The 26,330-nt window shown below is 36.6% G+C and overlaps 1 protein-coding gene across 2 annotated transcripts in view; it reads left to right on the forward strand.

The window, feature by feature from the left end:
- The window catches only part of HACE1 (HECT domain and ankyrin repeat containing E3 ubiquitin protein ligase 1), a 78,607-nt gene extending 54,682 nt beyond the window's left edge, over positions 1-23,925 (forward strand). For both annotated transcript variants that reach the window (XM_063443549.1, XM_063443548.1), the window contains exons 20-24: positions 7,563-7,694; positions 11,884-11,982; positions 13,618-13,688; positions 19,946-20,059; positions 23,190-23,925. In XM_063443549.1, the coding sequence (XP_063299619.1) occupies positions 7,563-7,694; positions 11,884-11,982; positions 13,618-13,688; positions 19,946-20,059; positions 23,190-23,292 (519 nt within the window). In that variant the 3' untranslated portion in view covers positions 23,293-23,925. The remainder of the gene's footprint in view (positions 1-7,562; positions 7,695-11,883; positions 11,983-13,617; positions 13,689-19,945; positions 20,060-23,189) is intronic.
- The last annotated feature ends 2,405 nt before the right edge of the window (positions 23,926-26,330 follow it).

The raw sequence follows: 26,330 nt of genomic DNA on the forward strand, positions 1-26,330 counted from the left end.
TTAGTTATCAATGATGTTTAAAATTAGGTACCACAATGCAATATGAAAATAATAGGCCATGACTGTTCCCCTCTCGTGCAGATGAATCCTTTTTTTTCACGCAGAGGGAGTGGAGGAGGGTGGACATTTAGAAGGATTGCATGGAAGCAAATATATTGTGAATTGACTGGTCATCAGAGAGTTGATTTGAAGCTAACTTTGGGCACTGAGCTGGGCTGCGTCTTTCTTTCTTAAAACAGGTGACAAAATGAGCGCTCTGGGTTGGTTAGATAAGTATATATATATATTCAGTTGAGCGGTTTAAGAGAATGATTTGCATAAGGCATACCTCCCAAGTGTCTCTTTATTGGGCCCAAATCCTTATGTCCCTCTTTTCTAGGAGCTCCGTATTGTTAGTGTGCCTGAGAGTGTACGTAACAGAGCTCCACAGCAATAATATTCAAAATAATGTGTATTTAAACTACAATTAATATGTTTAGTAATAAACATCCGTAAATAAGATCTATTGTTGTTGTTCTAAATTACATTTTAGTTGCATTTGTTATTTTAACAACCACACCTCTAGTCACACCCCTTGTTTCTCCCTCTTTGTCCGTAATGTATCTGTATCTAGTGTTTTGTTTTTGGTTTTTCTCCATCAGGTAATTCTTGTCTGTATTTTAACATAATACATTTGTTAGTAACTAAAAAATATAAACTGAACAGACAACTATATGAAATTCTAAAACCTATAGTATAGCCACAGATAGTATGGGTATTACAAGGGAATACTTTAGCTATGTCTATTTAAAGAGAGATGTTTTCTTATGAAGACGAATTGTGTGTGTGTATGTATGTATGTATGTGTGTGTGTGTGTGTGTGTGTGTGTGTGTGTGTGTATATATATTTATATATATTTTGCCTGCAAGAAACTGCATATGGTCATTTGGCAACCAACTGGCTGTCAACTTTCATGCATCTGCTTGGTGGTACAAGTATGCTTAGCAAATGCATCTCTTATGGCAGTAAATCCCACATACGCCACTGACGTACTACATCTGATGTGAGCTGTAGCAACAAACTCCTTCACATTCTGATTTCCTAGACTCGGTGAATACAATTCCACGTGTAAAATCATGGTCGGATAGATTCATTCTCAGGAGAGAATTAAAAGAAATATATGTTTTGGATGAACCGGTCCAAAAGTAGTTTTGCTCAAATATCCAGATTTCAAAGGTATAAAAGTTGAGTAATACGGGCTTTTCACTGGTGTACTAATAATGAAAATACCAAATAATTAACGCAAGTTGGCAGGAAACAGGCTGTCCCACGCGTTAAAGATACTTTAGAGGTATGGATGCTTCAGTATTTTCCATCAGTAATCCGTAATTAAGCCCATCATAATTATCTGCTCGGGCCTATTTTGCTCTTTATCTTCCACTGACCACAGTGAGACAAACAGTTTGACCATCAGTATTGCATCACAGACATGTAGATGTTTTTGGTGACAGATCGTACAACCGCCACCACCCCTGTAGTGATAAATGGTTTATAATAAAGTTTCACATCACGTTTTATTCTGGTGGCAACATACGTTGACACAGTACACACACAACCACAATGAAAAGGGACTATATACCAGTGAGTTGAAGAATTGCATTTTGCCAATTTAAATATGACTCACTACAGTTACCCAGCATTATTATTATTTTTTATTATCATATTATTACCAATCCTCCCCTGTCTTTTTGTTGATCTTGCAAATTCTGTTTTGCCTTTCTATCATTTTGGCAAAGCTCAGACTGCCCTTTAAGTGTTTGTGAATCACAAGCAGGCACGCATTTGGTGTTTTCCACGGACCAGATTGAATAATGTAATAAACTCTGATCTTTGTACAACCTCTGTAAAAACGCTATTGGTTTTTAAATGTCCTCATTGAGATGGAATGTTCTTCATACTTAACATTTGAAAGTGGATTCAGCCCTGCTATTTAAGTCATTTGCTTTAGTTTGACCAAGCACATCATGTTTATGAAAGAAAGTAAGTTCCTTACTGCCTCTCCATTAGAGCTTTGGGGATCCCCTTAGACACTAGAAAGTGTTTAATAAAGGAGTTATGCTGAATGTATGTCTGCCAAGCTCCATTTGCAAAAAATAATAGGTGTGTTGCGTATAATTTTAGAACCTGCCTCCCCCTTTTGAGTGTGTGTTTTGTTGTGTGTGTGTGTCCCACCCCCATAAATTAATTAATTAAAACTGACCGCACTGGGACAGACTCCTCACTGCTACCCAATTCTCCTCTGCAGTTGTCAGTTCTGAGAAATAACCCGATGCTTTGAAGAGTAGCATTGAGAACACATGACCATGTAGGACTGTCAGCGAGATCTGACCATCTAATGCATCTCATAAAATGTCCAAACTTCATATCTGTAAGAGTCTTGTGTTAAAATTTAGAAATCTTCAAAAGCCACAATTAAATTTATTGGATTATTCAACATAACCAAATATTGTCTCACGTGTCTTCTTCCAACCCCTCCATTCATGTGCTTCATTACCTCCCCCCCATGTGTCTCATTCTCCCAGACTCCCATGTGTCTTATTCCCCCAGACCCCAATATGTATCTCATTTCCCGAGTGTCTTACTCCCTCTTCCCCATGTTCCAGCTTACCTCCTCCGTGTATCATTGCAGAGCCTTGTTTCCCTCCACACGGTCTGGCAGGAAGCAGTTCAGTGCTCTCAGTGCGCACACTTCCTGTCAGATCAGGTAGAGGGGAAACAAGCTCCTCTTCCTTGGTCCGTGGCTTGGACACGCTACAAGGAATAACAGTCAGGACAGGAGTGCTGTGCAGTGTGCTCCCTTCTTGCCACTCAGCCAGATCCTGTACAACCGGGACCGTGAGCCCTAAGGCTGCCTGTGCTGCCTTATGGTAGCACCAGTCCTGAAAAGTTTTGTGAGCCACATTGGGCCGTCTAAAAAGCTGCACTTTGGCCATGTCTGTCATAGAGAATCATTAGCACTATTCAAAGTCGTCATGTTGTATGTGAAAACGCCAAATGTAAAGTCCTTTGCTGTTTCTCAAATTAAAGGGATATAATATGTGCACCAAACCCACTACATTAAAATCTGGTGTATTTGGTGCAAAGAGTATCTCTGGAAGAAACATTGGCATAGATATTAGTTTGTTACCTTAAAATTATTAAAACACTTACATCGTGATAATTGATCCCCTGTGCTAGAGCTGCATCAGAGACAGTGCACTATGTTTAATCTATCTCACCTCAAGAATTAACAGTGGGGAGGAAAGATTTTAAAACTGGGAGACCACAAACTGCTTATTTTAATGGCACCAACTGTTAGCAGGCTTAGCTCTGTAGGGATATCTAGTCATTGACATATAAAGGGTTAAGCAAAATGAATTCACACACTGCAAAGTAAATTAGACAACAAGGCACATAAGTACATGCTTCACTCCAAGGATATCATTTTTAGATAAGACTTCAGATTTAATTGCTAGGCTTATTCTGGCTTAGACAGCCGCTCAATTAGTGGTGAATGTAGAAAACCATTTTGCATCCTATGATTTACTAATTTACTTGTTAATCACATACCTAATAAAATCGATTGATTTAAAAAAAAAAAAAAAAAAATAGTGGGGGGAGGAGGGGAGGTGAAACTTGTTTAAATCGGTTACAGGATGAATGTTCTGTGCATGCAGAAAATCCAAATAGGAAACCTGTGCTGCATGTTTTTCTTTATTCTACAAAATGCTGACCTCCTTACAATTGCTACGGGGATGCTCCAGCAATTTCTTTTTTTACCTTGTGAAATGCATACATCTGCAAGACACGCACACTCTACAAAACAGCACTGGGAAGTAGAAATAGGGCTTTCACTTGTTGTGGAATTGTGAATTACATATCGTGCCTATAAATCATTCCATTTCGTTTGGTCCATTTTTCAATATAATTCTTTCTTTTTTTTTTTTTAATGGTAGTAGCTTAACGTAAGCTATTTCGTTTCTATTTCACAGAGTCAAAGCTTTCTACATATAATGTCCCTTCTTTCGTATATTTCTGACAAATGCTTGAAATAAGTTCGGGTTTGATTTAGTTTTTGTTCCTATGTAATCAGAATCAAACATATTTTTCTTTCCCCTCTCAGTATGTCTTCTGGAACATCTTAATAACATTACCATGTAAATATAAATGTATATTGCACACAGGAATACGAAAGTTTAATATTATGGCAACATTTATTCACGTGCAGGCAGAAGAGTAAAGACGGTGCAAGAAACATCTGAGCATAGTAGAGCTCACTGGTAGAGCTATATGGGCAACTGCTTTTTTCCATGCAGTTTAAAATAGATTTGTGGTACAAATTGTTCCAGATGTTCTGGATAAATCAAATGTCTTTAATCTACTACTTAATTTGTCCGATATTTACCTTCATTGAATAAGGCTCCACAAGTATATCTCGGATGAATGGATTTGTCCGGGCATGGCTTAAATGTACAAGTCTGGTTTAGAATATGTAAAAAGCCATATGATGTTGGCCTCTATTTCCCTGAATTCTTTGCCAGCAATTGGACGTTCCTGCTCTACATGAATGTTAGTCAAGTCTGTTATCATTCAATCCTTTATTCATGTAATGCCTATGTCTCACACTCTTAAACACAATAAAAAAAAAATCTATTTACATATGTAGAGTGGCATTTGACACATCTAAAAGGGGATAATTTTACTCCATTGAACAAGATGCTGATCAGCTATTATTTGTGTGAACTCCCCCCCTCCCTAATCATAAAAAAGGCTTGAGAATTATTTTTTTTCCTCAAGCCGTTTTGCGAATGGGGAGCTGCTATTTGGCTTAGAGCTTCCGCTAACACCCTCAGCCAATCTATGGCTGGTGCCCCTTCCTGAGGCTTTGTTTGAAGAATCTGAGAGAGGTGGAAGGACAGGGGCATAACTTAATGGTGCTGGAGATAAGTCTTTAGGGTTAAGCCTCTTAAGGATAAACTGACACCAGGCACCTCCTGGCGCCATAACGACTTTTTACTGATGTAATTGTTATGGTGCCCCGAGGTTCCCTTTAACAGCTTATACAAATTTGTATATTTTCTACATGAACACATAAGATGGAACTAATAACACATTTATTCTTTAAACTTCTTAATAGCCAGGTAGAGGAAGGTGTTCGAATGAACAATGCTGCATGTTTTAAAATATTACAAACGGTGGAATTTCATTCATAATCTCAAAGATGTTTTTGGCTCCATATTTTTATGTTGATGTGCAATTTAATATGATAGAAGCCTGCATACATTTCTTTGCATAATAAATCCCACATGGTGCATAGATGCATTAGGAGATGCAGCCACTAAGTAATTCCTCATTTCTTATGGGACTTGCAGTGCTGCTTTCTGAACCGCTGACTTTCTTAATACTAAGGAGCTTAGGATATACATAACCAAAACCATTCTTGCATTCACTATCCACTGTGTATAATCGCGATAGAATTATTTTTCGCACAACCGGCTGTTTGAATATTTTCATTATTTATTCATGCATTTCTTTTTCACAACATCAAAGATTTCTTTCATAGAGACGAAATCTCAAATCTGGGCCATTGACATGTACAAAGGTTGATTTTAACCCCTTAAGGACACATGACATGTGTGACATGTCATGATTCCCTTTTATTACAGAAGTTTGGTCCTTAAGGGGTTAAAAGAACATACAAAAAAACCCACTCATGCTTCTTGCATAAGTTACGGTGCAAAGAGTGGGCTGTTTATTTATTTATTTTTTTTATTTTATTTTTTCACCTCATCCTGTTGTGTTATAGTTGCAGTCCGTGATTTGCAAACATTATAGCAGCTCTGTGAACTCTGTAACATTATAGGGGCAGGTTTACGCTACCTTCTTAAAACAGATCTTGCATAGTATGGGCATTCACCAAACAGTGACTTTCACTAATGGCTCACTGCAGCTGGTTACTTCCAGGACGTGCCTGTGCGTATCTTCATTAAAAAACAAAAATATAAAAAAAAGTCAATTAAGATGCTTGGCAAGCTTGTATTATCTATCTGGCAGATGCCATTAGTTTTGCATTTTATTATGAATCCCTAATCTCCTTAAAGGGTCACTTTAGATTGCTGAAAATCTGTGTGAATGGTGGTGTGTCCTTTTTTTTTTTTTTTTAAATTCTCTCCCACCCGACCCCCCCTCCCTTTTTTTTATTTTATTTTTAATTTTACAAATTGTGCAGATTTCAGTAGTACTTAATGCTTCTATTATTAAGCATAGTTAATTTATCATTTTAACCTGGAAAGTCTGTGATTGGACAGCTACAGAAAGTCTGGGCTGGGCTTAAAAGGGAGGGTTTGCAAATGCTGCAGACAAGAGAACTGCAGCTTTTGCAAGCTGTTTTTAGGTATACCCCAATAAAAAACTAATCGCATGTGTTCAGGTTTTCATTTAGGATATATCTACAAATCAGTGATTTTATTTTGTACTGATTGCAAATCAGGAGGAGAAACACTTTTTATTTATCCTCTCCTGCTCTCTATGCTGACTGCAAGGTGGGGAACTAAAATAAAGGCTTCAGGTTGCAGGGTGCAAAGAGTGTTAAAGGGACACTCCAGGCACCCAGACCACTTCTGCCCATTGGAGTGGTCTGGGTGCCAACTCCCACTACCCTTTAACCCTGCAAGTGTAATTATTGCAGTGTTTATAAACTGTAATATTTACCTTGCAGGGTTAAGTCCACCTCTAGTGGCTGTCTATGACAGCCACTAGAGGGACTTCCGTGTTCTTAGAACACTATGCATGAGGCATCTATTGAATAATGGTTTCCTAGGGCAAGGTCTAATGCGCGTGCAGCCATTGCCGCACATGCGCATTAGGTCTCCCCTGACGGCGGAGGAGGAGCGTGGACGGATATGTTTTCCTGGCACTGAAGAGTCCCTTTTAATTTCTATTTTAGTTTTCACACCTCAAAACTGCACATTTGATTTGTATAGTGTATAAGTATGACATTTAAAAAAAATAAATCCTTGCAACAAACCGTTCCCCTTTAATGTTTTCATTCTGTCTGCGTTTTCAATTAACTTGTTACTTTGATTTCCACTAGGTGGCACTGTACCCTTACACTAATTATTTTAAAGGTTTGTCCCTCCACTAAACTAATCTTATTAATACAATATTTAGGATGCATTTGTGTCTTTCAGTAATTTGAAATGGTATTTAAAAACGATTAAAATACTATGTTACGTGCATTAATGTAATGCTCTGTATACAGCAACTATTTAAGCTTAGTGGCTGACTGTAGGAAGAAAGAAAGAGTCATTTGTATTCAGGAACCAGGGATTTCATAAACCCGTGTATTAATTTCCAGCACTGTTCTGTGTGGTGTTAGTGAGTTTGTAATAAAGTAAGATTAAAAATCTACATATGTATAGAAATATATGTGTAGACATGCATGCGTGGTGAAAGGGCTCCTGGGAAATCAAAGTTGGCCGCACTGAATGGATAGTCTCATTTTCCTTCTAATTTATTGTTTTTTTTTTCCTTTTTATTGCAGGCAGAATATGTTCAGCTTGTTACTGAACTGCGGATGACGAGAGCAATCCAGCCTCAGATCAATGGGTTTTTGCAAGGGTTTCACATGTTTATACCACCTGCTTTAATACAGCTTTTTGATGAATTTGAATTGGTAAGCAGAATTATTTCAGAGTTTCAAAGTCCTTTTAATTGTAATGATACAAAATACATTAGTTTGTATTAAACTAGAAAAATAACCTGTTAAGAAAACTTTTCAGTACTTACTGCAGAAGACAAGATTCTTAGCAATACTAACTATGAGCTGGGCCACAGGGCACCCAAGCATCAAAATCACTATAATTTATTGTAGTGGTTATGGTTGGTTAAAGGTATATTCTAAGCACCAAAACAAGCTTAATGAAGTGGTTTTGGTATATAAATCATGCCCCAGCAGTGAGGTTAGAACAGAAACAAATGTGTTTTAACGCCTAAATGACAGAGAATTGAGCAGTGAGAACGCAGGTACATGATCTGTATAGCAAAACTGCCTTCTGAAACTAATGGTGTTTTGGTACTTACCGTATATACTCGAGTATAAGCCGACCCGAATATAAGCCGAGGCCCCTAATTTTACCCCCAAAAACTGGGAAAACGTATTGACTTGAGTATAAGACTAGGGTGGGAAATGCAGCAGCTACTGGTAAATTTCTAAATAAAATTAGATCCTAAAAAATTTATATTAATTAAATATTTATTTGCAGTGTATGAATGCAGTGTGTGTGTTTGTATGTGTTGCAGAGCCTTGGTGAGGGGGGTGGGCATTTTTATTATTATTATTTTAATATTTTTTTTAATTTTATTTTATTATTATTTATATATATATATATATATATATATATATATATATATATATATATATTTTTTTTTTTTTTCCGTCCCCCTCCCTGCTTGATACATGGCAGGGAGGGGGGCTCTCACTCCCTGGTGGTCCAGTGGCATTGGCAGTTCAGTGGAGGGGGGCTGGCAGAGAGCGTTTACTTACCTCTCCTGCAGCTCCTGTCAGCTCCCTTCTCCTCCGCGCCAGTCCGGTCAGCTCCGCGCTTTGACCCTGCGGCTCTTGCGAGACTTACACTGGGAGCTGAAAGGGGAGCTGACCGGACCGGCACGGAGGAGAAGGGAGCTGACAGGAGCTGCAGGAGAGGTAAGTAAACGTTCTCTGCCAGCCCCCTCCTACACAGCCCCTTGTCTGTATTATGGCAATGTAAATTGCCATAATACAGACATTGACTCGAGTTTAAGTCGAGTTGGGGTTTTTCAGCACAAAAAATGTGCAGAAAAACTCGACTTATACTCGAGTATATACGGTATATTATCCTCTTAAATAGAAAATAGAACTCTGTTCTGTTCTGAATTATCTGTTGAAATATTGTGTGGTGTGATCTTGCAGTATACACTGAACGATGCACAGCTTTGGGGTATTGGATAAGTGCAGGAGTCTCTTTTGATGTTGCTGAATCCACAGATTCTCTTCCATGAACCTGTTTTGATTCAGCAGAAGAGCACAAGAATTTGGACAAACAATGAGTTGGATTCTCCTATTGTAAAATTGCAAGACAAGGAGGTACAACCGGTTCATCAAAAAGGTTCTGCTTCCATAGCTTTACTGTACCATAACCATTGCAATAAGCGGTAGTGGTAATAGTACTTGGAGTATTGCTTTTAGCGCTAAACGTAAACCACCATTACAGTAGATACATATTTTTTTTACAAGTGGTTGTGCAGTGTATGTTGTAGCTGTCCAGTGAACACAGAGTCTTTTATAAACATACGACACATTGATGTTTTCTCTTTCATTGTAATCAGAATACAATTTCAAACTTCTAAGCGTGATTTTATGGATATAGATTTTAATTCCCCCTATTGAAAGCTCCCAAAATCTTTGTTGCACCATCTTGGGTGTAAGAGGTATCTAGACTGTGTGATTGTCCAAGTCCTTATATTCTGTTTTAAAGGGTTTCTCCAGGAACCATGACCTCTTCAGTGATTGGAAGTGTTCATGGTGCTTGGAGTCTGTATGTGCAGCATTTTGCTCCGAAACACTGCACACACAGAGTTGAACTCCCCCTCCTGCAGCATTACTCGGGTATCAGCAGATGCTCTCTGCCAATCAATAAGTGGCAGGATCGGCATCTGACGTTTGGCAGAGATCCAGTTAAGAGGGCAGATGTGAAACAGTTTGGCCCGTTACTGGGGAACTATGGCACTACTACCACTACTGCAAACTGTAGTGGCTGTGACGGTTGGAGTAAGCTGTTAAAGAAGGCTGAACTTTTGCACTTTAAATTTTGTTCTATAATTTTCCATAATACAAAATCCAATTTTAATGAGTATATAAGCACTTCTTTTTGCGTTTGTTTCCACACGATTCAAAGGATTTATTGAGCTTGAAATAAATGTTATTTGAAAATCTCTACAGGTACAACACACGCTGGTATGAGAGACAACATAAAAAAAGAACTATTCAAATCATAAAACAAATCAGCAAGAAATAGCAGTATGGATTCTGGTCTGAAAAGATACACATACCATTTATTTTTCATTTCCAAATTGATACAACCAACCCACTAATTGTGAAATGTGTAATTTAATGGTCAAATTATGGCCCTTAAACACTGACGTTTTGTTGCAAAACCCCTACTTGTTTGTCTAGGTATTTTTTTATTTTTTAGCTTAAATGATAAAACTGTGTGTTTTTTGTTGTTGTTTTTTTTCATCTGGAAACTACAACCACATATACACTGCTACCAACAATGTATTATCTGCAATTATCTTTTTATGCTTATTTTCAATTGTCTCCTAAAAGTAATCTACTGAGTAAATAAATTCAATGTGCTGTGAAGAGCTCCAAAGCAAATAAGCCATTCTGTAATTGCGAGATAGGAAGCCAACATTATTGCACACTGCACATAGCAAAGATACACATTATTACCTAGGAACAGATAAATATGCACAATCATGTCTCTTAATTTCACAATGCCATTCTGGAGAATATCACGCCCGTCACTGGAGGGGGGACCAACTAGATACTTATTAATTGTTTGCTCTTATTATCTGCATTTTATCTAATGTTTTCCTTATAAATGAGTTTGCTTTCAAAAGTGCAAAGGTGTACTGTGCAATTAAAGAACTGAAGAGGTTTGTTAGTTTAAAGCAGAAATCCCTTGCTGTTATTTTAGCTGACAAGCACCATTTCAGGTTTTATTCCTATGTTCTGTACTCAAAGCATTATGCTTAGAATGTGCTTTTTGTGTACTCCCATTCGCTGTCTGTAGTCCTCACACTGTATTGCATTCTAAAATAGCGCAGTTGTGTGTTAATTCATATGTGATGTTTGACAAGGCCTTGTTAATTTGTAGCTCAGTGATGTACTCTCTAAAAAATTGGCATCTAATGAAGAGGCAGGATTGGAACCAATGTGCCCTGAAGAATTCAGGAGTTGGTGTCTGTCTTGGCTCAAAATATACATGTTTGTATTAAAGGATCACTATAGTGTCAGTAAAACAAACTTGTTTTCCTGACGCTATATCATCCTTAGGGCCACCCTCCCTTGGCGCTGAAGGGGTTAAAACCCCTTCAATTAATTTAAGACAGCGCCAGGCTCCCTCTGGGCTGGTGACTTCTAGAGGTTGGATTAACCCTGCAACATAGCAGTTTCTCTGAAACTGCTAAGTTTACATCTGAAGGGTTAAAACCTGGAGGACCTGGCACATAGAAACATAGAATGTGACGGCAGATAAGAACCATTCAGCCCATCTAGTCTGCCCAATTTTCTAAATACTTTCATTAGTCCCTGGCCTTATCTTATAGTTAGGATAGCCTTATGCCTATCCCACGCATGCTTAAACTCCTTTACTGTGTTAACCTCTACCACTTCAGCTGGAAGGCTATTCCATGCATCCACTACCCTCTCAGTAACCCAGACCACTTCATTAAGCTGAAGTGGTCTGGGTGACTATAGTCCCTTTAATTAGAAGACTATTTGTTTGTGTTTTAACATTATGAATTCAATGAAAAGGTTTGCTATTTTTACATCTGAATCAACATTAACAAACACAAACAATTCATCCATCAGCATTCTGTTTCAAATAAAGTGTGCCACTGAAATCTGTATACATGATAAACAGTTGGAACATTTTTCTGATTTGTCAGTCATACACAATGCTCATAATAATTTAGCATAGGCTAAACTGATGAAAACTGCCCTTTTAGGCTAAGTATTTTATGTTTCAGAACACCTTGTTTTAAAATGTTTTAGTCCGAGCTCCTTAATAAAAGGCTAATGATGTTTTTATTCTCTTAAGGAGTTACTTCTGTCTGGTATGCCAGAAATTGATGTTAATGATTGGATGAAAAACACGGAATATACGAGTGGCTATGAAAGACACGATCACATTATTCAGGTAAAACTACACATATTTGAGAAAAAAATATTGTCTGCAAAGTATATGCGGTTTGTGAAGTATTTGCTTTTCTTCTGGACATAGATATTATTTGATAAATTTAGTTTATCGAGTTTTATTTATTTTCTTAAAGGAACATAGCATCAGAACCACTACAGTTTAAAGAGAAACTATAGTGCCCCCAAAAAATGGGTGCAGAAGGGACTAAAAACCACTTATGTCATTTACCGGATTCCAGCACTGATGTCCCTCGGCTCTGGCTTGGTCTCTGGAGCCCTAATGCACATGCGCGGCAATCACCGTGCTCACATTAGAACTTATCCCTCAGAAAAGCATGTATAATGCTTTCTATGGGATTTTGGGTGACGCTGGACCCTCAAAGGTAATTATTGTAGTTTCTTAAAAACAGCAATTATTACCTTTGCAGCATTAAGGGACCTGGTGTGGGTGCTTGTGTCTCTTTAAAGGGGACCTGTTTTCCTGGCACTATAGGCACTTCCCTCCCCTCCTGCGGTGCTAAAGAGGTTAAAACCCATTCAGCCACTTACCTAAATCCAACGCTGATGTCCTTCGGCGCTGGGTCAGGCTCCGCCCATGGTCCTCACCCGCCGACGGGAATTAGGATTTCCCTATAGGAAAGCATTATTTAATGCTTTCCTATGGGGGGAAAAAAATCTGATGCTGGCGGTCCTCATGCAGAGCGTGAGCGCGTCCGATAACGGACAAAAGGTCTGTTTCAATTCCGAAAGTGGCTCTCTACCAGGAGGAGTTCTCAAAAACTGCAATAATTACCACTGTAGTAGGGTTCAGGGACATGGGACATTGCACCAAGACCACTTCAACGAGCTGACGTGGTCTGGGTGACTAAAGTGTCCCTTTAATGCTTGGGTGCATAAAGACTATCCCTGCAGTGTAAATAGTGCGAAAATGCAGTGTCTACATTGCTGCCTAATGCCACCTCTAGTGGCAATCACTGTCAAAAATATTGGTCTGGCAATCTTTGCATGACTGATGTTCGATTTCTCTGTGCTTTGCATGGAGAGAGAATGCGTCTCTATGAGGAGATGCTGATTGGTGCAGGGCAATGAATTTTGCACATTTGCACTTATATTCCAGCTTTAGAGTGTTGCTTTATGACAGATAAAAACTGGAGCAACAATATGTACTATAGGCAACTAAGGAACATTGCAACTTTAAAAAAAATATTTGTTACAAAATATATTAATGACCTACCGATTGCTTTATGTGCAATTTATTGTTGATGGAGAACAAAATAGATACTGCTTTCTTAGACAGTGAGATAGCCTAGTGGGAGGAGCTCTAGCAGTAGGATCTCAGATTTGCATGTTTTGAGAATTACCGTACTATTTCCAATGTCTTTAAAACAAATTCCATTAATCTGGGTGTAATAACAAATAGAACTCCTAACCAAACACATAATGTATCTTGGTTAGTAATATTTAGATATAATTATGATGATGATGATGAAATCTACAAGCCATGTAATTGAACCTTGTTTTGATGTGCTCTAAAGGTAAATTACTATGCACAGGCTGTCCCACATATACTGTATATATCAATTGTCAATTTTTACCCAAGATATCTTTATTACATCAGCTATATTTTCATTTACAGTGGTTTTGGGAAGTGGTGCAAGAATTAACACAGGAAGAGAGAGTTTTGCTTTTACAATTTGTAACGGGCAGGTGAGTAATACATTCAGAGAATGATTTTCCTTGCAAATCACATCTAGTTACACAAGCAGATTATAGACGAAATAGGGACAATGCTATTTCATGCTGCGTTTCAACTGCCACTATGTAGATGCAGTGATAAGCTTTTTCTTTCCAGGAATTGGAATTAAAGAATTACATACTCCATTTTTTTATTTTTTTATTTTTTACATTTTTTTTTTCAACTTCGCACCGCAAATAAAAAAAAAGAAAAAGTGGTTTAAGTATTTTATTTATTACCCACCTTTCGAGGAAATTGTTGAAAATAAATAGAAAAGGCTTTTGCCAATCATTGTGGATCAAACTCTTGAAAAAAATGAAAACTCGGTTCCAGCTTCCTAATCATTAGCTGTTCTTTTATTTTTATTTTACGAGTAAATATGACTCCTTTCCCTGGCTCGCAGTCTTTTTCTGCATTTGCAGTTTATTCATTACAATCTCATCTCCTTTTGAATATACCTTTAGTACCACTTCAGTGACAAAATCAAACATTCTTTCCCTTGGCTGCAGACCATAAAATTAATTCAATGGATCTGGTAAAACAAATACATTTATGATTGTGGCTTTTATGATTCCTGAATGTCTTATAGCATAACTTGGATGTCTTTGTCTCCTGCTGTACATTTGCCTCAGAGTAGTAAAGGACTGCCTTCTTTCTGATGGTTAAATTGTTTATGAAACAATATAGTGCTATGCATATGGAGGCATGGGAAACTATGCTGGCATCTTGGAGAAATAAGTCACACCTTCACTGTGCTCTCTTTATTTTTTCCCCTCTCTTTCTGCTTGCCAAATGTAGATATATACTTACGATTTGACTCACAGACCTGTTTGACTTTGAATCTTTGCAGTGCACAACATACTGTAATAATACATTTCAATAGGTTTTCTGTCACAACCTTACAGTCAGTGCAGAATGTACTTGTCCTGCAGGCAGGACAAAAGAGCTAATTATTGTCACAAAGTTATCTCCAAGACATTGCGCCCAAATAAAGAACAATGCCATTCCCTCTTGCTGTTCGTGACAAATGTCTTAATAGGCAAAACATAATGTCGTTTTTTTTTTTTTTCTTTCTTTCTTTCTTTCTTTTTTTTTGGTCAACATGTAGTAGAGAGGGGATTTTTATTTTCAGTGGTTGCTGTGTGCTGAAGAGAGTTCCATTATTGTGAAATTGCTTACAAATGGTTTGACCAGAAAAACATGGGACAGTGCCCACATGTTATTGGCATAACCAGTACACTGAGATGTATTAATCTTAGAATGACCATTTTAATATTCTTTAGCATACCTCAGAGATTATGATCTATACTACTAGAGCAAGGCTCGACAAATCCCAGGGAATTGTCAGCCCTGTCGGTAAGGTTACAACCCGCGGGAGCATGGGAGCCGGCCACCTGCGGGAGCATGGAAACATTGTAGGCGGCGTGCGTGGGAGCAGTGATCTTCCTGCAGTTCCCCTCTACTCACTCGCGTGCTGTTTTATGATGCCAGGAGCCAGAATAGGATGTCACTCCGGCCCAGGCATCACAGCAGAGAGAGAGAGAGAGAGAGAGAGAGAGAGAGCGCGCGCAAGGGAGTAGAGAGGAACTGCAGGAAGATTAGAGAGCAGCCCAGGTAAAACATCCACTTCAGCTCTTCCAAAGGATGGACTCAAATTAAAATAAAATGGTCACCTTGCGAGTGTGTGAGAAAATGTGTGTGTGTGTGTGTGTGTGTGTGTGTCTTTGAGTGTATCTGTTTAGGTACTCTCCCCCCTCCAGTTGCATGAGAAAGGTGCTTTTACTCGCCTTTGTTCCCATGCCGTGCCAGTTTGCCACGGCTGTTCCCACCCTAATGGCTGAGAACATCAATCTTTATGATCTCAGCTAAGTCCATGCTTTCTTATATGAAAGCATAGGGAGGATATTGGGCATGCGCAGCAAAACACCATGCTGTGCCAGTCCGTATCTCCCCATAGAGATGCATTGAATCAATGCACCTCTATTGAGAACATTTAGCTCCTCCATGCAGAGCATGGAAACTCTGAACATAGGTGCTGCACATTGTTACTGTAACTAGAGGGGTTACTAGGCAGCAATGTAAACGCTGCCTTTTCTCTGAAAGGCAGTGTTTACATTGAAAAACCTACAGGGACAGGTTATAGACACAAGCACAGCTACATTTACCTTTAGTGGCTCTGGTGACTATAGTTTCCCTTTAAGAATTGCATTTTTCTTATTGAAAATTAAACTTCTTTAGCTAAAACAAAACAAAACAAAACACTGGTTCCTTGATTTGAAATACTTTTTTCAAGCCCTGTAATAGAGATTATTGACATTGCAAAACAGAAGAAAAACAGAATTTGGAAACTTCATATTTTTTTATTTTAACATTTACTTGCTTGTTGTGTGATTATTATTTTTTTCATTTTTATTTATTCTCCACCCCCACCCCCCTGAAAAACTTGACAATTTTTTTTTTCCCATGGAGATCATGGATTAGAAACATGTAGCCAAAGTTGTATGAACTCCAGCATTTTATTAGATTTTTTTTTTCTTCACTATGCTAAGAAAATTGATTAATACCCAAAGTCTTCAATGATAGCGAGGTCTGTGCAGATCTCGGTTGGTTGGCCACCTATGCATTTGTACAGTTTTATGCTCATAATTTCAAGGGCAAACTAATCCGTTTGGAAAGAGCTCAGAGCAGTGTGTGAAATTCACAGTAAATTGTATTGACAAATTACCTTTGGTTTTCTTTTATTAAGCTCACAAATATTATTTTTTTCTGGTTCATCATGATGTTCTTTTCTACCTCTCCATCTGAAATCCTAACATGACTTTGTAAAAGTGCGCTATTTATTAAAGGAACACTATAGTCACCTAAATTACTTCAGCTACAGTTTTAGTGTATAGATCATTCCCCTGCAATTTCCCTGCTCAATTCACTGTCATTTAGGAGTTAAATCACTTTGTTTCTGTTTATGCAGCCCTAGCCACACCTCCCCTGGCTATGATTGACAGAGCCTGCATAAAAAAAAAAAACTGGTTTAACTTTCAAACAGATGTAATTTACCTTAAATAATTGTATCTCTATCTCTAAATTGAACTTTAATCACATACAGGAGGCTCTTGCAGGTTCTAGCAAGCGTTTAACATAGCAGGGGATAAGAAAATCCTAATTAAACAGAACTTGCAATAAAGAAGGCCTAAATAGGGCTCTCTTTACAGGAAGTGTTTATGGAAGGCTGTGCAAGTCACATGCACGGAGGTGTGACTAGGGTTCATAAACAAAGGGATTTAACTCCTAAATGGCAGAGGATTGAGCAGTGAGGGCTGCAGGGGCGTGTTCTATACACCAAAACTGCTTCATTGAGCTAAAGTTGTCCAGGTGACTATAGTGTCCCTTTAAGCATTTTTTTTTCAGTAAGTAAAGTGGACAAACATGGCCCATGGGAAATGGTTGACACAGTGACAAGTAAAAGTTTGCCTTAACACAAATCCTATATAAAGGATGTAAGAATAAAGAAGTTATGCTTTTCTTTTCTTGCAGACTTACATCTATATTGACCTAAATAAATATTTTATAGCATTCAAGGATGTATTCAAATGTAAATAGAATAATAGAAACTCATGACCATATCCCTTTCATCCCAGTCAACAAGTACACAATACACTTACTCTTAATGTTTGTTGAGATCAGCCTTTATATTTTCTATAGAATATTTATATCTATTTTTTTGATGTGATGCTATCTAGACAGTACGGATTTGTAAGGAATCTGACATGATTTTTCTCATTATATTTTACTTTAAAACGTTTGTGGTGTCGCAAAGTTTAGTACTACAGTACGTTTTGAGCTCTAGATTTATTCTTTTCAATTTTTTTTTAATTTTTTTTTTTAGATCTTGAATCCGAACCGGTGTGACAAAAATAGTAGGGACATAGAGGGATTGAAGATCTAAAAAAAAATAAAATAAAAATGTCATTCATACATATCTTTTTAGAGTTTCTACATATATACTGTACCATTGGAGTTCTTTTCTCTGTTTTTTATATTCCACTGGATCGCAAGTTATGTTTGGTCTAGGATCTACTATCAACAGTTTGTCATTTGGACTATTTAATATTTTAATATTCTTAATTATAGGCACTACCTCTTTCCTTTCTTTTTATCTCTATTTGTTGTGTGGGGTCTAAGAGGGAACTCTATTTTCATAGGTGAGCTGCCGTTATTTGTGGTCTGTTAGCGCTGATCAATATTTGATTATTTCCAGTTAAGGGATTAAAGCAAACTATTGTTCCCCTCTTTTCTTTAACTTGGTAACACTCAGATTCAAGTGAGGAAAGCGAGCGGCAGAATACAATGTCACAGCACCTGCTTAAATTAATTGGATGCGACATTGTATTTGTAATCACATGATTCCAAATGGATGTTAGGGGACTACCTGCGTAACTGGGCAGTTAATCCGATTGGATGGGGTGAGGTGAGTATGACAGCTTCGGAGTGGGCGGGGACAATGACCTGTCATTACACCATGGCGTCCTGAAACCCCATGGCACACATTCCCTTAGCCAAGTTAAGAATAAATAGCTGCATAACTTTTCGCGGTTTTTACTCTATTGTAAAACAAGAATACAATGAGAACAGTGATTGGCCTACATAAAGCAGTAATAATACAAATACACAAAATATGTTAACATAAAGTATATGTAATAATTGAACAAACGAGCCTTGCTTGTTGTTGAATGTGATCATTTGCTTAATTTATGTAAAACAAAATTAAATTTGCGTTTTTGTCATAAATGTTGGTGTTACTGACAAGTTTGTTTGTGAACTTTTATTCTTGTTTATTATTAATTGTTTTTGCCGCTTTACCATTTCAGATTAAAATGCCTCCCTCATTAATTTCTAGGAATCCCAGTTTATTCTCTTTTTAGGTCCCTTTGTCCATCTTGGACATCTCTTGGTCCCTTTGCATGCTTTCTTTTCGTGCATTAGCATGAACAGTTCTAGCTAGTCAGTTATGTTGTGTACTTTCATTCAATATTGCCATTAACTGGAATGCTCAAAAGTTTGCAGAGGTTTCTGTTCTTATATAGTTAGAAGATAATACTGGTATAATACATTTTAAACTGGAACTGTCATTGCCCAAGATTTTTAGAAACATAGAATGTGACCGCAGATAAGAACCATTTGGCCCATCTAGTCTGCCCAATTTTTAAAAATACTTTAATTAGTCCCTGGCCTTATCGTATAGGTAGCCTTATGGCTACCCCACGCATGCTTAAACTCCCTCACTGTGTTAACCCCTACCACTTCAGCTGGAAGGCTATTCCATGCATCCACTACCCTCTGTAAAGTAATACTTCCTGAAAATGTTTTTTCTTTAAATACAATTTTTCAAATTGAGGAGTCAATGATACCCAAGTAAGGATTCTTAGAATAACTTTACATTAAATTTAATATTACATTTACTTACCCTTTATAATTAACAAGTGTCTATACGAGAGGCATGTAAAGCAAAATTAAATGTAGAAATTCACGCCTCTTTACTCTGCAACTGTGTGCCTCCATTTTGGTTCCTCATCAGTCATGGTTATAAGCGTCACCCTTTACATCTGGCAGTCAGCACAGAAACAAATTAGAGAAGAGGAGAAATAGAAATGGAAACATTTCTACCTCTTTTTTTAACGCATCCTTTGGCATGGCTTAAGTGTTATGGCATTTGCTAAATCTTTAATATAATTGTTATATTAAAAAGGTTAACATAAGTTATCAGTGGATTATTCACTGATCTAATACCCAAAGAAGTGACCGCCCCCTCTAAGATTACATACTCTAATTAGAACCTTAGCTTTAATGATAATACACTACTGCTACATTTTTAGAGGCAAAATAAAACCAAAATACATATACATATTTTTCTTGCTGTGTATTGTATGAGAGCTAGGCTGTAGGTACTGCTTAATAACATTAGTGAGTCATTCGTGGGAGGGATAATCTGTTCAGGGAATTAATGCCGAGTATTGTCAGTTATTGCTCTTAGTTGACTGATTTACAATGCTTTTTTTTCTTTTTCTTGCTTGAAACAATTTCTCATCATTTATTCATAAATTTCAGTTTTACACATGAAATGTAGCTGCAATAATGTGCTTTCATGTCAACAGTGCATGTGTTCCTGTTATTGTAATAAAACATTCAATTGCATATCTTGTAAGTCATGATTGATTTGACATTTTCATTGCAGTTCTAGGGTACCTCATGGCGGTTTTGCATACATCATGGGTGGAAGTGGGCTACAGAATTTCACAATCGCAGCTGTGGCTTATACATCAAATCTACTTCCAACATCAAGCACTTGGTATGGTAGTAACGTTAAAAAAGAATATATCCGCTAACATTTAAAAAATTATATATATTTATTCTAGTTCGGCCTCTCCGTGTCTCTGTCCAGTTAAGATAATAAAAATGTAACTTTATTGTACCTGCTACAGTATAAACACGAAGGGACACAGAGTATGATTGATTTTGTGATAAGAGGACTAGAGATTTTTGTGCCCATTTTGTCCATACAGGACAAACCTCTTTTGTTACCATTTACATATACCTGATATGGTATAACATTGGTTGAACATTAAAAGGCTTGAGAAAAAAAAAAAAAGTGTTCTGGGTCTGTTTGTTTTAACCCCGTAAGGACTGAAAATGTACACATTTTGATCAAAATAAAACGTAAAGAAAACTTGGAATTTGACTATATGTCTGTTCACCTCTTTCATATTAAGTGCACCCACACTTATTATATATCATTATATTTAGGAGAAATAAGGCTTTCGTTTAACATCAAATATTTAGCCATGAAACATAATTTAATTTGAATAAAATATAAAACATTATGGGAGAAATCAAGAATTTTTTTTTTTTTTTTTAGTTCTGCATGACATTTTAACCGTGAATGTCATAAAACTGTTTGCTTTAACTGCAATAAAATACACATATTTGTATTCAGAGATGTCTCACATGTAAAACAGTACCTCCTACGTGCAGGTTTTATGGTGTTTTGGGATGTTACAGGGTCAAATAGAGTATGTTACATTTTTCATTTTTTTCACATTGAAATTCGCCAGATTGGTTACGTTGCCTCTGAGACCGTATCGTAGCCCAGGAATGAGAATAACCCCCATAATGGCATACCATTTGTAATAGTAGACAACCAAAGGTATTGCAAATGAGGTATGTCCAGTCTTTTTTAGTAGCCACTTAGTCACAAACGCTGTCCAAAGTTAGCGTTAATATTTGTTTGTGTATGAAAAATGCAAAAAACTAATTTGAATGTCAATTTAGGCCAGTGTATGTGAAAAGGGGCTACTAAAAAAGACTGTACATACCACATTTGCAATACCTTGGGTTGTCTACTTTTGCAAATGGTATGCCATCATGGGGGTAATTCTCATTCCTGGGCTACCATATGGTCTCAAGCGCAACATAACCAATCTGACAAATTTTAACGTGAAAAAACTGAAACACAAGCCTTATATTTGACTCTAACTTTTGAAAACTGCATAAAACCTGTAAATGAGGGGTACTTTTATACTCAGGAGACTTTGCTGAACACAAATATTAGTGTTTCCAAACTGTAAAACATATCACAACAATTATATTGTCAGTGTAAGTGCCGTTTGTGTGTGAAAAATGAAAAAAAAAAACTGAATTTTTACTGCTGATGATATCTTGGTAATACATTTTACGGTTTTGAAACACTAATATTTGTGTTCAGCAAAGTCTCCCGAGTTAAACAGAACCGGCTATGTACAGGTTTTATGGTGTCTTGGAAAGGTACATGTTTAAATATAGTGTTGGCAAATAAAATTCTCTGGACTTTCTGCTTGGGTTATCAGGCAGGCCCCTCAAATTGTAATTAATAAAATTACTTGATTATGTAAAAATATTACATAAATATATATGTAGAATTAAAATAAGTGTGTGTGTGTATATATATATATATATATATATATATATATATAATTTCGTTCAACGTGTATTTTGTTAACATATGTTAATATCAAAATACAGTTAAAACAAAATTACACACATATATTTTTTAATTATTTATATTTTATGTACCATGCTGCCCGCCGGCATTTAGAGCCAGGTCCCCAAGGACGGCATAGCACACAGTCCTTGGGGATTACAGAACCTACTTTGTCAATAAAACTGTTAACATTTTTAAGAAGTAGACCTTGATTTAATATTGTTGGATAAGATTTTCAAATGATTTTAAATTACTTTTGAAATGTCTTGCTATTATACAAAATATTTATTTTTGTAATATCTTGCTATATTGATATCTTTTTTTTATGTGATATATTTTGATATTTTATGTGTAGAAAAAAAAGTTTATCCAAAAATATTAAACAAGGGCGTTAGTTATGGGACATTTTGAGACTTTTAACATATTTTTCCGCTTGAAGACTAATTCACCACTAGGATTTCAGAAGTGTTAATGCAATTAAAATATTATACCTACAAATATTTTGCTAATTTAAATTGTTTTTTTTAACATCTTATTTATAATTAAAATAAACAGTATGGAACTTCTTTATTAAAGGAACACTATAGGGACAGGAACACAAACATGTATTCCTGACCCTATAGTGTTAAAACCACCATCTAGTCCCCCTGGCCCCCTCTTGCCTCCCTAAATATAGTAAAATCTTACTTGTATTCAAGCCTGAAGTTGCTGTTCTTGTCCTGGTTTCCTTTTGACCTGCCTGCTGACATAATCAGAAGTGGTGGCCTGATCCAATCAGAATGCTTCCCCATAGAATTAGCTGAGACTGGCAAGGAGTCAGAGCAGGGGCAGAGTCAGCACAATTCAAACACAGCCCTGGCTAATCAGTATCTCCTCATAGAGATGAATTGAATCAGTGCATCTATATGAGGAAAGTTCAGTGTCTGCATGCAAGGGGTGGAGACACTGCATGTTTGGATGCATTTTAGGCAGCAATGACCCAGGAAGGATCTCTAACAGCCATCTGAGGAGTGGCCAGTGAAGAGAGGATAGTGGATGCATGGAATAGCCTTCCAGCTGAAGTGGTAGAGGTTAATACAGTGAAGGAGTTTAAGCATGCGTGGGATAGACATAAGGCTATCTTAAATATAAGAGACTAATGAAAGTATTTTAGACAATTGGGCAGACTAGATGGGCTGAATGGTTCTCATCTGCCGTCACATTCTATGTTTCTATCACAAGGCTGTAATGTAAACACTGCATTTTCTCTGAAAACGCAGTGTTTACAGCAAAAAGCCTGAAGGTAATGATTCTACTCACCAGAACAAATTCAATAAGGGGTAGTTGTTCTGATGACTATAGTGTCCCTTTAAGCTTCCATATATTTTACTTGCTGTTGTGAAACAAGGACATGTCTTGTATCTTTTAAAAAATATATATTATTATTAACTCTGCAACAATGCTGTTTCTTTATATTTTCCAGTATCAATATGCTTAAGTTACCTGAATATCCCAGTAAGGAGATCCTTAAGGACAGACTGCTTGTGGCTTTGCACTGTGGAAGCTATGGTTACACAATGGCGTAATAAAGACAGAAAGAAACTCATCTGACTACTGATGCACAATTCAGAGTGGCAGAACCAATTTAGAAAACTGTCAAGAGAAAAAAAAAAAAAAAGTGTAGATACAGCCCACGGGTAGGGCTGACTTTCAGAGATTTGTAAAGTACCTATTTTCTCCTAGATTAAGTATTTTTTGCGGATGTGTGATTTTTCAGAAGCAAAAGACAAAAAACTCCTTTCTGCAGAATCACAGTTTTCCTTTTATAGGTGCAGTTTGAAAAATAGGGTACATGTGTCCTTATGATTGAGGGTAGCTTTGTTTATCTCATTGTTTCGATATATGTTCAGTCCATGGTTTACTTGTACAATTTGTTTTTAGTTCCTTACTTTTTTGTTTTTGTTTTAAGAGGTGTGTGTGTGTGTGTGTGTGTGTGTGTGTTAACATTGCAAACATTTGAAGGTTGTCTGTTTTGGGCAGTATATAAAATGCTGTTATAAAAATCAAAGGTGTATTTACATATCTTTTTATATATTTTCTGTTTTTAAACTGTTTGTGTACATATGCTGTAAGCAAATTTTGTTTTGTAATCTTACCACACCGCTGTTGACATTTTTATCTCGTGTTTGCATTTGCAAATACACAGGTATTTCTTGTAATGGTTCCGTTTCTGTCTATTCGTTGACATATCTAATGTTCATTATTACAAATAATCACAATATTTAATTTATGTTGGGATAGTTTTCTTTCTTATGTCACATCTATTTTGCCTTTGTTTTAAATTATAAATTTCTTGTGCAACGTATCTCAGATGTATTTTCGTACAAATCGGCATGATGAAATATATGAAGCATTTTATAAGTGGTCTTTAACTCCGTTTTCTTCAAATTCAGTTCTCCTTGCTGTGTATCCTTAATATACAACATTAATGATCTGCAGCAAGACAGGAGAGCACAAATCATACCAAACAGGCCGTTCTGCAGCCATGAAGGTTTTTTTAATTGAAAAGATAAGAACAGCAAGCACCAAGCTTAAGTCAGATTAAATTGAGAGGATAATTGGTGTGAACACATTTCTTTGGAGTGGTCTTTTATGAGCCTTCTGATGAATAAACAAAAAAGACCATATACAGCACAATGCTTTCTGTCTCCAATCAACACATTTTAGGAGCAGCCATAAAGCAAGGTTGTATTTTATAGCAAAGGTTTAATGATTTCCTGCATTTGTTTTTGTTGTTTTGGTTTTTATTTTCCATTCTCTACCATCCTAAAACTTTTTCATGTTTGTTCTAAAATGGACTAATTTATTTATCATATGTATAGCAAAACATATACAACATTTAGTACACACCATTCTAAGCTAGGTTTTAACGTTTATTAAGCCACTGATCTTGGATAAAATAATGGGGGTTTAGTTATGAAATAGCAATAAACTATGCATTAGTCTACCACTGCTTACAAAGCACACACATTTTAGCAGATCTTAAATAAAAAAAGCATTACGTTATTTTATGAGGGTATCAATCCACTTGGCATCTCTTTAAATGAAAATGTTAACATGGTCCTGTAATGATGCACCTGTGAGAAGAGGAGAACATTTAATCTGAACTTGGTCAAGCTTCCACTATACAGTACAGTACAAGACCAACACTCACAAACATGCATATGTTGTAAGGCTGTTACTGGGATCAGCTGATAAGATCGAGCACGCTGCAGTTTATGGTTGCATGTTTATATAACGTATGATCATGCTTTGTAACTAATTCACTATTATTTTACCTCAGGTGAATTTATAACCTCTAAGATTTAAAGCTTTTGTAGTATGGAGTATGCTGTATATTGTATCAGTTGATCCCAGCAGTGACATGCTTGTAATATATAATGTTCAGGTTACTGCTGTCTTTCTTATCTGTCTGTCAATGTTGTGTAAGTTGAAAAAGATGAAAGTCCATAAAGTTCAACCCTGAAGAATACAAAACAATTGTAGCCACTTCTGTTAACAAAATTACTTCTGGACGGCAATCAGATTTATCCTTAAATCAACAATCTGTTTAAATACATATCAATTATATCCTTAAATATTCTGTTTATGCAAAAAAGTATCCAAGAGTTTTTTTTGTTTTTAATTTATATATAAAATCTGATCAAATCAAATTGAAACTCTATCTTTATTGTTCTTATTGTAAAGAACCATTTCCTCTGCTGTAAGCAAAAATGCCTTTCTTCAATGGACATGTTAGCATAGCGGTCAGTACTGACCATGTATATATTTGTATAGTGCCATCTTTAGCCTTATTTCATATCTAATGTTTTCCACCCCCACTAGTTTTGCAGCTCACATATGCACTTCATCTTGTTCTGCAATAATCTTCTTTAAAACTGGTACCAAAAATTGCACTGCATATTGACAGTGGGGCTCTTGCCATAGATTTGTAGAGGCAAAATTATATTTGGATCACATCAATAAAAAAATATATATATAAAAACCTTTTTATACACAAAAGCCGCTTACTAGCTTACCAGCATTGAATACTGTTGCCTAGTTTATCTATAATTGTTCCCTAGTGCTTTTTTATTTAATGTATTAGTGGCTTGTGGGTTTCCTATTACAAAACGTATGACTTTGCATTTGTCTGTATTAAATCTTGCCATTTGCCTGACCAGTTCCTCAAATTGTCCAAATCTCGCGCTGTAGAGAAGAAATATGTTGGGTAAATATAATATAAAGTGTAAAGACTGTATTTTCTTGCCTAGTTTTGTGTAATCTGCAAACCCCAACAGATGACTTTCAATGCCGTCTTCAAGATCATTTATAAACATTAAACATAAATGTTAGAGCAAATTGGGAAAGCTACACAGCTGGGTAACACGTTATTGTTAGACTGTTTTAATTATCGAAACATAAATTTGGATAGAGGAACTAGTAGTTCAGCAAGGGGAATACGGTTTTTGAATGTGTTTAAATGACACCATGTCACAACTGGTACAAGCACCAACTGATCTTTTGACAAACATTCAAGTAAGGGAGCTCTTGGGAAATAGTGATCTCTATATGGAGTCTTTTA

This window comes from Pelobates fuscus, chromosome 2 (genome assembly GCF_036172605.1).
Source record: "Pelobates fuscus isolate aPelFus1 chromosome 2, aPelFus1.pri, whole genome shotgun sequence".
Lineage (NCBI taxonomy): Eukaryota > Metazoa > Chordata > Amphibia > Anura > Pelobatidae > Pelobates > Pelobates fuscus.